At 43.8% G+C, this 14,808-nt stretch overlaps 1 protein-coding gene across 1 annotated transcript; it reads left to right on the top strand.

The window, feature by feature from the left end:
• The first annotated feature begins 13,075 nt into the window (after window positions 1-13,075).
• On the top strand, window positions 13,076-14,220 carry LOC138871189 (protein gar2-like). Its single transcript, XM_070149057.1, has 4 exons — window positions 13,076-13,159; window positions 13,346-13,516; window positions 13,766-13,876; window positions 14,020-14,220. Exons 1-4 carry the CDS (start codon window positions 13,076-13,078, stop codon window positions 14,218-14,220), a joined length of 567 nt encoding a protein of 188 aa, XP_070005158.1.
• Window positions 14,221-14,808: the final 588 nt, after the last annotated feature.

Raw genomic sequence — 14,808 nt, 5'->3', positions numbered from 1 at the left:
TATAGGACTTTTGTGGAGACATTATGAAGGCTTTTGGTTCAGGGTAGGAAATATTTTGGTCTAAGTATGTTCCATCTTCCCTTAAGCACTTCTTTTGATTCATTTGGCATATATTCACTTGACTCTTTGAGTCATTTCACTTCTTTCTAAGGGGTTAGAGAGACACACTGTCACTCTTTCTTAGGCATTTCAAACCTTTTCTCCTTTTTCAACTTTCCACACCTTTCATTCTTTGCTTTTCTTGAATCCCTTTATATTCTTTTTTTACATTGAACATTTTTTTTGTCTTTTTGCTTTTCTTTCTTTTCCATTGCCTTTTTTTTCTTCATTTTTGTGCCTTTTTACCTCTTTGTTGCAATCCTCGTCTCTCCCCCCAAACTTATACTTTTGTCATGTGCTAAAGGAAAGATTGGGTGCCAAGAGAGGATATCTTTTAGAATGGGTATAGGCTTGTATCATGGTTCTTGAAAGAAAAAGGTCTAAGGCTGAAAAGGGTTAACTAGGGATCTTACCATTGGTAGGCTATGGAATTGTTCAAACTATCATTTGGATCAAAGAGAGCCTATAATCATGTCTCAAGTCAAAATTCACTTATGATTTCGCCTCAACAAACATTCAGGGCAAGTTCTAGACCAATGGCTCGGGACTTGGACTTGCAATTGCAATTACTTACCACACAAGCTAAGGGATTGCTAAAGACATAGAGTCGGGGGCCCAAAACGACTTTAGATATGATTTGAGCACACAATGGTCCCGAAAAATCACTTGAAGATTATCGGTCAACACAAGAGTCTCAAGGTCACAACTTTCACCATCCTAAACACAACAATTTGTTTTTGACCATGAGATCAAAAGCAAATGTGCTAGCCCCAAGTGAAGCTTTGCTTGAGGCACCCTTAACTACTAACTATTAAAACAAAAAGAAAAAATGGACTCAAACCCATAAGAAGGTTGTCACGCTATCCATCATTGGGAAGAGCTACCCAGTTCACACAACACTCCGCCTTTGGAAAGAACCGTGGCATTAAGAAAACCAAAGGCTTATTGCAAACTTCGAAAACAAAAAGCTACGAATCACAAATAAGAAGCTAAAAACGAAACATTTTGCGGAAAATAGAATGAATATATACAAGAGAGGATTTGAATATACAATGGATGGGATGAATATATACAATGTGATATAATCTTTATATACAGACCCAAAGTGAAATAAAAATGCGATAAATGTAACGAAATATTAGAATTATATACAGACCAAAGATGAAAAATTAAGAAAGCATAAAAAAATGTTAAATATATACAATCATCCAAAATGTAGGGCCTACCCCCTCAAATGAAAGCTGGCATTGTCCCTAATGCCAACTAGTCTAAATAAAGCACCAAAAAGGTAAGAGGAAAAAGGATATAGAAGACTCCCTATGACCCGTCTGTCTGCATAGGCTCATGTGTGGTCCCTGGGTCCTCTCTATGCTCGGGGACCTCAGACTGGTCCCTTGTGGCCTATTGCTCTGCTACTGGGACCTGGGCCTGGACCTGGACAGGCTCTGTAGGTAGTGCACCCTATGGATGACTGGAAGAGGTCTCCTGTGGGCCAGCCAACTGGATGACTGCATCATCAGCTTGAGAGATCATCCTCTTCCTCTTGGGAGGCCTATGTGGATGCTACGGCCCTAGATGAACTGCTGGTGCTGGGTCCTGGAGCAGTAAATCTAAAGGCAGGTGATCCGCCTTCAGTCTGTCTACATCTACTCTCAGCTCCTTCACGGACTCTTTGGAGGCTCGTGTCTTCTGCAGCTTCTTGTGCTCCCGAGCAAGCTCTTTGAGAGCCTTGCTATGTGAATCAACTGCCTTTGAGAGCACTGCCTGAGTGTCGAGGATCTTCGTTTGGTTGTCAAGTATCTCCTTGAGAGCATCATCTATCAACTATGGAACCTGTGCTGGCGGAGGTGCCGACTGAGCCTCTACCATAGTGGTGAGTATGGACAACTTGGATGAGGCAGTATGCATCCAGTTTTTTATGCTAAGAAGTGCCTGGCTCAGTCTGTGAGCAGTAATAGGATGGGCCCGGGAAGATGGAATCTCCGAGCCTGCTGAGGTGGATGGGCCATCAGGAATGGTTGTGGATATAGAAGGACCGAGAGGGATATCTGTGGGAATGGAGGTAGGCTCAGCAGGAGACACTACCATAACTGTCTCTTCAGACTGGCCAGTTGGAGTAGTAGTTGTACCTTTGAAGTTCTTGCTCTTGGGGTTGTCATCCCCCTACATGCTATACCAGGAGAAAGGGGCCTTCGCCTTGACTCTGATGTCGAAGGGCCTCTTTTCCACCTTCAAGTATCGGAAGTACATTGTAAGGAAACTAGGAAAAGGATAGTTCCAGTCATGCTCCTCACCCACGATAGTAATGATTCTGGACATCACATTCCCCATGTTGATGGGGTACCCTGCCATGATAGAAGCCACTAACACAGCCCGGTGGAGAGGTAGGGCGTTTTCATGAGTGTTAGGGTCCAACAGACTACAAACAAAAGTCTCTCACCCCCGTACCTCAAAATTCAAACTCCGTCTCAGAATTCGGACTCCAGCAGTCAACCAGTCGGGGCTGGTACCTGGGATTACTAGGTACTGTGGTAACCAAGGACAAACCTCTTCACCCATTTCCATCTTCGCCATGTACAGGGTCTCGTCCTCCTCATTAAAGCCCAGGTACTCATTTATTGACTTCCCATCAAAGAAAACCTTTAAGTTCCGAACCTTGGTCACTTTGGAGCCATTTTTGATGTGGGCTACATTGCAGTAGAATTCTTTGACCAAGTGTTCGTTGGCGTCCACATAGTCATCCATAAAATGCTCCCATCCAACTCTCGTCCTAAACTCCCTCCTCACGTTGGGTTGTGAGGTAGCAAGTCTCTATCTATGAAGCTCCTCTCTAGGATCAACTTTCTTACCGGTCACCACTCCTAAAATTTATGGTACTCCACCTCACTCACAAATCTGTTCTCCCAAGCCTCAGGCTTTCTAGTTCTAGCAATGCCTCCCACCTGAGGCTCACCTCTTTCTACTACTCCCTCATCTCCCTCTACTTCCTCCTCACCTCCTACTGCATCCTCTCCGGATAATGAAGCTGTGGGAGATGTGGAGTATTCCCTACTACCTGCTACTGAGCCCTTAGACAACTCAGAAGAAATGTTCACTGATGCTTGGGCAGCAGGGGAAGCGGGAAGAGTGTCTCTCAGTCTGTGTCTCTCCGGATAAGGGATGTATTCTGGGATTGAATCCGAACAGATCTCCCGAGCGACATATCAATGGCTCTGTCAGCAGCTTTTATGTCCTTCCTCATGTTTTTGATGTTTTGCCTAGCTTGGGGAATGGGTTTAACCATTTTCTGTTTCCCTCCCCGGGAGGATTCACCTCTGTCGGGTTGTTTAGATCCTTTGCCTCGTTGTTTTACCATGGTCTGCAAGCATAATCCAAATGACATTGTTAGTATCAGTAGAACCAGTGAAAATCATTATTGTAGACAAAGTTGTAGAACAGACTTGAAGAACTGCAGAAAGTTTGCAGAAGTCACCCAGTGCGGACCGCACAAAATGGTGTGCGGCCGCACAGGAGTAAGTGCGGATCGCACAAAATGGTAGTGCGACCGCACAGGGGCCAGTGCGGTCCGCAAAAAATGTAGTGCGGCCGCACTACCCAAGGTTCAGCTTCCCAGAAGTTCATCAGTGCAGTCCGCACAAAATGGTATTGCGGACTGCAGAGGGTCACCACGGACCGCACAAAAATGACTGCGGTCCGCACTGAGTGCCCAGTTTCAGCACTAAGTTAGGGTTTCATAATTTTTGATTTTAAGCACAATTTTGCCCCTAATTAATGTCCCTAAGTGATTTTCCAGTGATTACAACTACGTAGGCTTACTTTAATGAAAGAATTAACTACTCAAACCTAACAAATTGAAGAAAAATACGTTAAGCATAGAAGGGGAAGCAGTTAAAACAAAAAGTAAAAGGAATTAACAAAATTAAACAAATAAAAGGAAGATAATAGTACCAGATAATGAGATGAAATGAAGAACTACGTTTCCAAGCAGTTAGCTACAAGGTAAAAGAGTGATGAGCAGTGTTTATATGCTTCTAAGAATTGAAAGTTCAAAAAGGGTAAAAGGGGGGCCTCAGGCCCTATTTATAGAAAAGGACCTGGGGCCCAGTCTCACCAACCAGTGCGGACCACACAAAATGGACCGCGATCCGCACTGCACTGTTTTGTTCAAGCTTGAGAAGGCAACGCTTTGCGGTCCACACAAAATGGACTGCGGCCACAGAGGTCAACTACGGACTGCACAAAATGTAGTGCGGCCGCAGTGGAAAACTTCAGAGAGGCTGCATTTTACCCTCACCAGTGCAGTCCGCACAGAATGTAGTGCGACCGCACTGGCAACTTCAGAGACCCGCACATTTTTCCACTATGTCTTGCACTACATCAGCACAACCCTGTAACATCTCACAACCAGTCAGCCGAAAAATCAATCCTACACTACAATGAAAATCAAAATAAAAACAAGAAGAAAAACACATGGGTTGCCTCCAAAGAAGCGCCTGATTTAACATCGCGGCACGACGCAGGTTACCATCACATCATTTGAAATGAAGAAGCACCACCGCGTGGCTGTCATCAATTTTTCTAAGATAATGCTTGACCCGGTGCCCATTAACTCTGAAAACTTCACCATTTTTGTTCTTTAAATCAAGAGCACCAAACAGGGTCACACACACCACTTCAAACGGTCCACTCCATTTTGATTTGAGCATTCCCGGAAATAGACGTAATTGGAAGTTGAACAAGAGAACCAAATATCCTACTTTGAACTCCTTTCCACGAGCATATTTATCATGAAGGTACTTCATCTTGTCCTTATACAAGGGCGAACTGGAGTAGGCATGGAATCGGAATTCATCAAGTTCATTAAGCTGCTCCACACGAAGATTGGCTGCAATATCTCACTCAAGATTTAGCTTCCTCAAAGCTCACATGGCCTTGTGCTCTAACTCAACCGGTAGATGGAAAGCTTTCCCAAACACCAACCGATACAGAGACATACCAATCGGAGTCTTGAAAGCCGTTCTATAAGCCCATAGAGCGTCATCCAACTTTTTCGACCAATCAGTCCTATTAGCATTGACCGTCTTTGACAATATGCTTTTGATTTCCCTGTTGGAGACTTCCACTTGACCACTTGCTTGAGAATGATAGGGGGTAGAAACTTTGTGATTGACACCATATTTTGAAAGCAAGGTGTCGAAAGCTCTATTGCAAAAATGAGACCCCCCATCACTTATGATTGCACGAGGAGTATCAAACATTGTAAAAATGCTTTTCTTGAGAAATGAAACAACACTCCGGGCCTCATTGTTGGGCAAAGCCACGGCTTCAGCCCACTTTGAAACATAGTCCACTGCCATAAGAATGTAAGTGTTCCCGCAAGAGCTAACAAATGGGCCCATGAAATCAATGCCCCATACATCAAAAATATCAACCTCGAGGATGGTATTGAGAGGCATCTCATCTTTCTTCAAAATTCCACCTGCTCTTTGGCATTCGTCGCATCTCTTCACAAAATCACCTACATCTTTGAACAAAGTTGGCCAATAAAACCCACAACTAAGAACTTTAGAAGCCGTCCTCGCCCTGCCATGATGGTCACCATAGGGAGAGGAATGACAAGCCTCCAAGATACTCAATTGCTTTTTCTCCGGGACACACCTTCGGATCACACCATCCATGCAAATCTTGAACAAGTACGGCTCATCCCAATAGAAATCCAAAGTATCCCGCTTGAACTTCTTCCTTTGGTTAGAAGAGAGCTCACACGGGATTATACCGGTCACAAGGAAATTAGCAACATCGACAAACCATGGCATATCATTCATTGACACCGCGATGAGTTGCTCATTGGAAAATGAATCATTGATCTCTAGGCCATCACAAGGCCTCCCCTCCTCCTCCAAGCGAGACAAATGGTCTGCCACTTGGTTCTCACTATCCTTCCGGTCCACAATTTCTAGATCAAATTCTTGGAGTAGTAACACCCATCGCATCAACCTTGCCTTGGAGTCTTTCTTTGTCATCAAGTACCTAAGAGTGGCATGGTCGGTATGAACAATAACCTTAGCACCCATAAGATACGGCCGGAATTTTTCCATAGCAAACACAATAGCCAAAAGTTCCTTCTCGGTCACCGTGTAGTTCACTTGAGCATCATTCATTTTCTTGCTCGCATAGTATACCGGATGAAATATTTTGTTCACTCGTTGACCCAAAACTGCCCCAATCGCAACATCGCTAGCATCACACATGAGCTCAAAGGGCAAGCTTCAATTAGGTGCGGTAATGATAGGAGTGATGGTCAACTTATGCTTGAGAAGTTCAAAGGCTTGCATACACTTGTCATCAAACACGAACTTAGCATCTTTTTCCAATAACTTGCACAAGGGGTTCACTACCTTCGAAAATTCTTTGATGAATCTCCGGTAGAACCCCGCATGCCCAAGAAAACTTTGGACTCCCTTGACGGATGTAGGCGAGGGAGCCTTGAAATCACATATATCTTTGCTTTATCCACCTCAATGCCATGCTTCGAAATTTTATGCCCGAGAACGATTCCTTCTTCCACCATAAAGTGGCATTTCTCCCAATTGAGGACAAGATTGGTTTCTTTACAACGGGCCAACACCCTATCAAGATTCTTCAAACATTCATCAAATGAGTCCCTCACAATACTAAAATCGTCCATGAACACCTCCAAAATGTCTTCCACTATATCGGTGAAAATGGCCATCATGCACCGCTGAAATATAGCCGGTGCATTACACAACCCAAAAGGCATCCTAGAGAAAGCAAATGTGCCATACGGACAAGTGAATGTGGTCTTTTCCTGATCTTCCAGAGCAATCAAGATTTGGTTGTACCCAGGATACCCATCTAAGAAGCAATAGAAGGCACGCCCATCAAGTCGGTCTAGCATCTGATCCATAAATGGCAAAGGAAAGTGATCCTTGCGGGTCACTTTATTCAACTTGCGATAGTCCATGAATACCCTCCAACTGGGTGACAGTTCTTGTCGGAATCAACTCATTTTTGGAATTTGTCACCACAGTCATGCCACCCTTCTTTGGTACACATTGTACTGGCGAAGTCTAAGAGCTATCAGAGATGGGGTACACAACCCCGACATCCAACCACTTGATCACCTCTTTTTTTTACAACTTCTTTCATTGCTTCGTTCAATCTTCTTTGATGCTCCAAGGAAGGCTTTGCATGATCCTCCAAGATAATTTTGTGCATACAGAATGCGGGGTTTATTCCCCGAATATCAGCTAAAGTCTATACAATTACCTTTTTCCGATTTTAAAGCACCGCCAATGTGGCATCATCCTGCATGTTAGTAAGGCAAGAAGAAAGAATAACTGGCAAAGTAGAATTTGAGCCTAAGAACTCATACCTGAGGTGTGGAGGAAGTGGCTTCAACTCCAACACCAGCGACTCCTCAATTGAAGGTTTAGTTGGTGGAGTTTTTCTATTCTCGAGATCCAAAGATAATTTCCTAGGCTCATAAGAATAAGAGCCCATTCCATGTAAAGCATTCACGCACTCCACTCAGCTTGCATCCTCATTGACATCAAGATTCAACAATACGGCCTCCAATGGGTCCTCCACATTGATCATTGCACTGGTGTCATCAATTATCACTACTGTGACGAGATCACCAAAAGAGCACACCTCGGTACTATTGGGCTGCTTCATAGATTTGCACACATGAAAGACTACCTTTTTATCACCCACCCGGAAGGTGAGTTCCCCTGCTTCCACATCTACCAATGCCTTCCCAGTAGCTAGGAAAGGTCTGCCTAGTATGATAGGAACTTCGTAGTCCACGTCGCAATCGAAGATCACAAAATCATATGGCAAGATAAATTTGTCCACTCGGACAAACACATCATCAATAATACCCAAGAGTCTCTTTATTTATCTATCCGCCATTTGTAACCTCATGGAAGTCGGCCTAGAATGCCCAATACCCAAAGTTTTTAAAACTGAGCAGGGCATCAAATTGATACTAGCTCCCAAATCACATAGAGCCTTGGCAAAATCCACACTCCCAATGGTGCAAGGAATGGTGAAAGAACCGGGATCTTCAAGCTTCAGGGCCATTGAATGCACTATAGCACTAACTTGGTGAGTCATCTTTATAGTTTCACAATCCATAGAACGCTTCTTTGTGACCAAGTATTTCATGAATTTTGCATAGCCCTGCATTTGTTCAAGTGCCTCCACCAAAAGCATATTAATAGATAAGATCTTCATCATGTCAATGAACTTTTTAAACTGATTATCATTCTTTCGCTTCATGAGCCTTTGAGGATACGGTGGAGGTGTCCTTGGCAAAAGAGCCTTGGCTTTTGGCACAACCGGCTCCGACATGTCAATTATGTGTCCCCTAGACGGGTTTCATTTTGAGTTTCCACCTAGACTTCTTGAATATCAACCCTCACTTCATTTTTCACATTTTCATCAACCGCATCTTCAACTACCAAAGGGACTTCGTCATCTTGCAACTCAACATCATCATCCACTACTTGTTTTCGCTTAAAGGCATTCACATCACCGCCTCTCCCACTTCTTGTTGTAACCGCCATAACATGATTGTTCCCACCCTTCGGGTTCACTACCGTATCACTTGGTAGAGCACCCTTCGGGCGAGTATTCAATGACTGAGAGATTTGGCCTAATTGCACCTCCAAGTTTCGGATAGAGGTATTGTGAGAAGCTAACTGTGCATCAGAATTCACATTCTTCTTCATCATCTTCTCGAACATCATTTCAATTCTACCCATATTATTACCCGAAGAACTAGGACCTTGAGATGGAAATGGGGGTGGATTGTTTGGCTGTTGGTACATTGGGGGCCTTTGAAAGCCTTGCCCCCGGTTTCCTTGGTTTCCAATGTTCCATCCTCCTTGATATTGTTGCCACCCCAATTGTTGTTATTACCATTCCAATTCCCTTGGTTGCCTTGATTGTTGTTCTGATTGTCCCGGTTGTTGTTTTGTCCCCCAATTTCCAGTGTTTTGTTGTTGATTGCCCCAATTGCCTTGAGGTCTCCACTATTGTTGGTTGGAAAAGTTGCCCCGTTGGCCTTGATAGTTATTTACATATTTAACCCTCTTCACCTTGGTCATCATAACCATCATTTTGAAGCCCATCACATCCATCATCAAATTGCTCAGGATTCCCTTGATTTTGTTGCCTTCTTTGCCTTCTCTTGTTGACAAGCATATTAACACCCTCTATGACATTCACTTGGCGAGGATTTTGAACTTTTTGCAACTATGCCTTAGCCAATTGATTCATAATAGTTGTCAACTCTGCTATAGCTTGCCCATGGTCATGTAATTACTTGTGTAAATGAATAACCGTAGGGTCACCTTGAGGCACATTGGCTCTACTTTGCCATGTAGAAGAAGTGTCAGCCATCTCATCAAGTACATCACATGCCTCATCATATGACAGCTTCATAAAGTTGCCCCCGGCAAGTTGGTTCACTATGCATTGATTTGTTGTATTGATGCCCCGGTAGAAAGTTTGTTGTATCATAGCCTCGGTCATATCATTGTTGGGCATTCTTTCACCATCGTTCTATATCGCTCCCAAATCTCATGCAAAGGTTCCGTGGGATCTTGCTTTAAAGCCAATATCTCATCACGCAATGCCTCCATATGCCCGGGGCGAGAAAAATTTAGCAATGAACTTATCCGCCAACTCATCCCAAGTTGTGATGGAATGGTTGAGGAGTCTCTCTAGCCAATCCAATGCCTTTCCCCAAAGTGAGAATGGGAAAAGCCTCAACCTAAGAGCATCCTCGAACATATTCTTCTGCTTGCTCCCCCAACATGTATCCATGAACCCCTTGAGATGTTTGTAGGCATTTTGATCCGCAGCACCCGTGAAATGCCCACACTGCTCAAGTAAGGTCAACATCACGTTGGTTATTTGAAAATTGCTCGCCCGGATTCGGGGTGGGACAATAGCACTCGCATAACCCTGGTTCGGAAGTACTCTGCGAGCCACTCTTGGAGGTGGCGGGGGAGGGTCTGGAATATCACCATTTGGATTAGCATTGACATTTCAGCCTCTACGTTGCCTTTGAGGTACAAAAGGCACCTCATCTTCGCCGACATCATCTACCTCCTCCCCTGCAATCACGTTTCCAAGAGGGTCATTAGCGTTATTCACTGCCATTATGGTACCTGAGTAGTGACACAAACAAGTAAGTAACTAAGAAGGAAAGAAGAACAATACACAAAACTAACTAAATAGATAGCCAAAACCGTTAGCTCCTCGACAACGCCGCCAAAAAGTGATCACGACCTACTCCGCACTATTAATTATGTAGTGAGAGAGGGTCGGAGTAGCTTTTACCCTATTTTAGGTCGGGATCGATTTCCACAGAGAGCTAGAATTCGAGTGGTGTATCTATTTAGCTTAGGATTGCATAGAGTTCCAAATTACACTTCTCATCATATTTGGGGTTTTCTTTATAATTCTACTTTTAACAAACTACAAATTGTAAATTAAGCTAAGAGTTAAATGCTGGGTTGTTCAAATAGTTTAAAGGGCACTAGGGTAGTGACATCCGCCTAGGTGGTCAATTTACGGGTACTTGAGTCTAAGGCACGATTGACATGATTGGGGAGTATGATATAACCGTTGCACTACTTTACCCACTCTACACCTCTCGGTGGTTCAAGTGATGTTGCCCAATTGACTTTCTCAAGACCAACTGGGTATGCAAATTTGCTCAAACAACTTAGGGTTCAAGTCGGGTATTACTCTCTCAAGGTTTAACTCTTTAATTGGGGCTATCAATCTCTTGAGTACGCCCCAATTTCTTGTTGGATCAATTTCGGAGACTTAGGCTCTCTTTCTTAAGAAGAGCCCTAGTCAACTAAATACAAACTAGTTTTTGCAACCACTAATTCAGTAATTAACCATGAAATTGACCCAAATATCAAACACCCATAATCAATATAGCTCTAAAATACAAGACCCATCAATTACCCACACTAGGGTTGAGCCACAACCCTAGCTATGGGGTCTAGCTACCCATATTCAAAGAAGAAAAACAAGAAAAAGATGAAGATAAACACATATTAATTAATTGCTAAGCTAAATATAAAGATTCAATGATGAAATGCAGTTAAATTTGCCCAAAATGACTAAGAAAAGTCGACCCACGAGCGCAACTATGCTATTACAATATCTGATAACCTAAAAATGGAAAAAAGATCTATTTATACTAAGTTGAAAAATCTGGACAAAAATGACCCTACGGGGTTAGTGCGGACCGCATAGAATGGACTGCAGCCGCACTAGGACTCTTGGCTCCAAAATCCAGCTCTCTAAACTCAGGCTCCGCAGACTGCACAGAATGGTCTGCGACCGCGGTGACTTCTAGTGCGGTCTGCACAAAATGGACTGCGGGCCACATTGGATTGAAAACTCCAAACTGCAACTTCTCTGAATCTTGGCTCTGCGGACCGTACAGAATGGTAGTGCGGCCGCATGGACTCCAGTGCGGACCGCACTAAATCTAGTGCGGCCGCATTGACTTTTTGCCTGAATACATGCTCTCTAAACCTCCTAGTGCGGACCGCACAAAGTGGTGTGCGGCCGCACATGACCTATTTTGCCTGAGCTTGTCTTGTCTTTGGTACATGTGCAAGTTTCCCTCCTTTTGAGCTGATCTTTGACATCTTGTAACTTTGTTGATCAAACCTGCAATCAAGCACAACTTATGAGCCTTTTGGGACTATTTTGTATGAGTTTCTAATCAAAGCATGAGCAAGAAGAAGTATAAAATGCGTCAAAATCCCTAGTTATCAATGAGGTCATGATTGAGATCCCCAGTCCCGAAGAAAGCATTACTACCCACGTAGAGGGTTTTTAAGTGTTTACACTTACCCCTTCACACTGGGTCCCCTGGTTCCGGTGGTGATTGACTTCTATAAAATATACGAAATCACCCTCGACCAGATTTACCCCTCTTTTGGCGCACTGTGATCATGCTGCACTATTTTTCCGAAAAGGCCGAGGGTTTGGAATTCACCCTCAACCACCTGATTCTATTATACTGGCCCCAGCTATTTCGAAGGCTTGTCAAGTTGCAATGTCACACGAAGAAAGCCTTCTTTGCCAGCAACGACAAAGCCAAGGATCGGGGTTGGATGAGCCATTCGTCAGAGTACGGACTTCGGATGTCATTCCCCGGGACTAAATGCCATTCCCGGAGAGATGGAATTGCAATCGTAAGTAGAGTCCTTCTTCCTAATGTCTATATATACTCAACTTCCACATCCCATAATAATATTTTTATCTTTTCTGCAGTTGTTGCTTGGACACCTCTCGCTGTCCTCGATCTCGAGGACTGGGTCCGAAAGTTGGCTGCGACCTCCTCGTATGATGAGCACAAATGGTGAGAATTATCGTAGGGTCAGTAGGAGGCCAAGAACCATGGTAAGTGCTTTTCCCAAGTTTCAAATACTTTTCATATGTTGGTGGCGTCAACTTATTCATGTTTACTTGTGCAGGCCTCGGAGATGTATCCAAGATGAGGCCGGCCCCACCCAGGGAAGGGAAGAAGTCTTTAATCCCAAATTCCGAGAAGGATAAAAAAAAAAATGTTTCAAAGCCTGAAGATCTTTAATACAAAATGACCCATGCTCGAAGGCTGCGGAAAAGATTTGCTCATACGACCGCAGATTCGGCCCATGATTCCCTAGATTAAGAAAATGATGGCGAAGAGTCCGCGTTGGTACCTCTAACCAGTAAACCAATCGAGGTTTCCAAGCCTTCCAAACTGGAAACCTCATCCCGTGGTGAGGGAACCCCAAAAAATGCGGGCAAAGCCCCTGTGGAGGTTGAGGTCGTTCCTCCTCCTTCAACATATGTACTTTAGGGGACAAATGCGGAGACCCCCGAAGCCAATGAGAATGCCCCGAGTGAAGAGCTCGGGGCTACGACAATGGATCATTCCCTTTCTTTGCCAACTTATTTCGAGGGGACAATCGAAGAAGCAAACACTCTACGTGTGCCCGATCCAAGCAAGGTCCTCGAGAAAGATCCCATTTAGGGTTGCTTTGCTGGGATCGAGGATGCCACTAACCTTAATGATGCATCCATAGTTTTCGAAGAGGCTCAACATATCCTCTTTCGGGTAAATACTTACTTTAATTATTGTAATTTTCTCTTTCCTTATTTTCCTTTGACTGACATATCTTCATTCCATGTACAGGCGATCGTCAAGTTTAGAGCTGAGTTGAGCCAATGTGAGGCCAAGCTTAGCAGAGTTTCAGGTGAAAAGAAGTCCCTGAGGCTCCTCTGTAGCAAAAAGAAAGAGGAGCTTAAGGATCTCCGGGTCGAATTGGCCAAAGCTCGGAAAAATGAGTCCGAGATAGATGAGCAAGTAACTGCAATTTTAACATAGTACGACCTTCTTGGCCCTACTTCGGAGGCTAACACTTTGATATCTCAGTTGCAGCAAAAGTTGGAGATGACTAGGCAGCTCCAAGGTGAGGTTGATCAAGTTAAAGTTGTTTGTCATCAATGAAAGGAGAGCATGGATTAGCTTGTTGCCGATAAGGAAGCCGTCACAGCTCAACTGGCCTCGGCTGAAACTCAACTGTGAGGCATTAAAATGAAGGGTCTGGCCTAGGCCAAGAAAATTAAGGAGTTGGAGACAGAACTAGCTAGAGCCCGGGCCGAAGCTGTGCAGGCTAAGGCTGAAGCTGAGAAGACGAAGGCTGCAACTGATAAAGCCATTGCCGTATACTTAAGGGACGCCGCAACCGTTCAATCTGAGTTGAGTTAGGCCTCCGATTGGGAAAATGGAGCAATGATTTGTCCAAGTGCCAGGACCGGAGGGAGACTCTCGAAGAAATCCATGCCTGAGGGTTCGACCTTGCCGAGGAGATAGCCGAGGCAAAGGCGCAGAAAACCGATGCCAGGTTTCTTGTCTCTTCCGATGATGAGGATGTAGTGAGTGGATCCAGGGACGGTGAAGGTGAAGAAGATGTTATCGAGGGAGAGGAGGCTCCCGAAGATAGAGCTACTGAAGGTGTAGTTCCTGAAGATGACACTCCCAGGGGTGTGACCCCGAAAATAGATTAGGTTTTAGTTTATGTGCAAGACCCCTTGTGGGAGTTGTAAATATGTTTTGTAAAACTTCCCTTTATGAATATAAAGCATCTTTTTGTTCTATCCTCGACTTGTGTTGAATTTTATTTTGTTCTCATTTGTGGAAGATCTCGATAATTCAAATAATCAACTCGAGTAAGGGTTAGGACTCAGAAGTAATAAACCTTTAGGTTTTTATTGCTCAATATAATACCCCTTAAGGTTTTATATAATCCTCGAGCTAAGCTTAAATCAATTTGATGCGAGCTCAGAACAATAGGACTCTTGGGTCCGAGTTGAGTGAGAACGAGGTCTCGGACTCTTATATGCTTTTAGCCCTTAAGCTCTTTTAAGTTGTCCCTTAGGCTCTTATATATTGGCCTTTATGCTCTTTTAAAACTGGCCCTTAGACTCTTTAAGTTGGGCCGTTTCAGCCTCTAAAACGGCTATAAATTTTCCCTTCTTTTCGGCTAAAAGACTTAGTGAAAATTTTTGTATGCCTTAGCATGTATTTTTTGTACCCGTTAGGGTTTTTTGAAGGTTCAACGTATTGGAACCTTATTAGTAATTTGTTTGTGTAAA

This window comes from Nicotiana sylvestris, chromosome 6, assembly GCF_000393655.2.
Source record: "Nicotiana sylvestris chromosome 6, ASM39365v2, whole genome shotgun sequence".
Classification (NCBI taxonomy): Eukaryota; Viridiplantae; Streptophyta; class Magnoliopsida; order Solanales; family Solanaceae; genus Nicotiana; species Nicotiana sylvestris.
The sequence above is the reverse complement of the archived record's forward strand: the minus strand, read 5'-3'. Positions and strand labels throughout refer to the sequence as shown.

Coding starts and splice junctions, on each gene's coding strand:
- LOC138871189 (XM_070149057.1), top strand. CDS start 13,076: ATGGATCATTCCCTTTCTTTGCCAACTTATTTCGAGGGGACAATCGAA. Junction 13,517..13,765: donor AGTCCGAGATAGATGAGCAA/GTAACTGCAATT, acceptor GGTCTGGCCTAG/GCCAAGAAAATTAAGGAGTT. Junction 13,877..14,019: donor CAACTGATAAAGCCATTGCC/GTATACTTAAGG, acceptor GACCTTGCCGAG/GAGATAGCCGAGGCAAAGGC.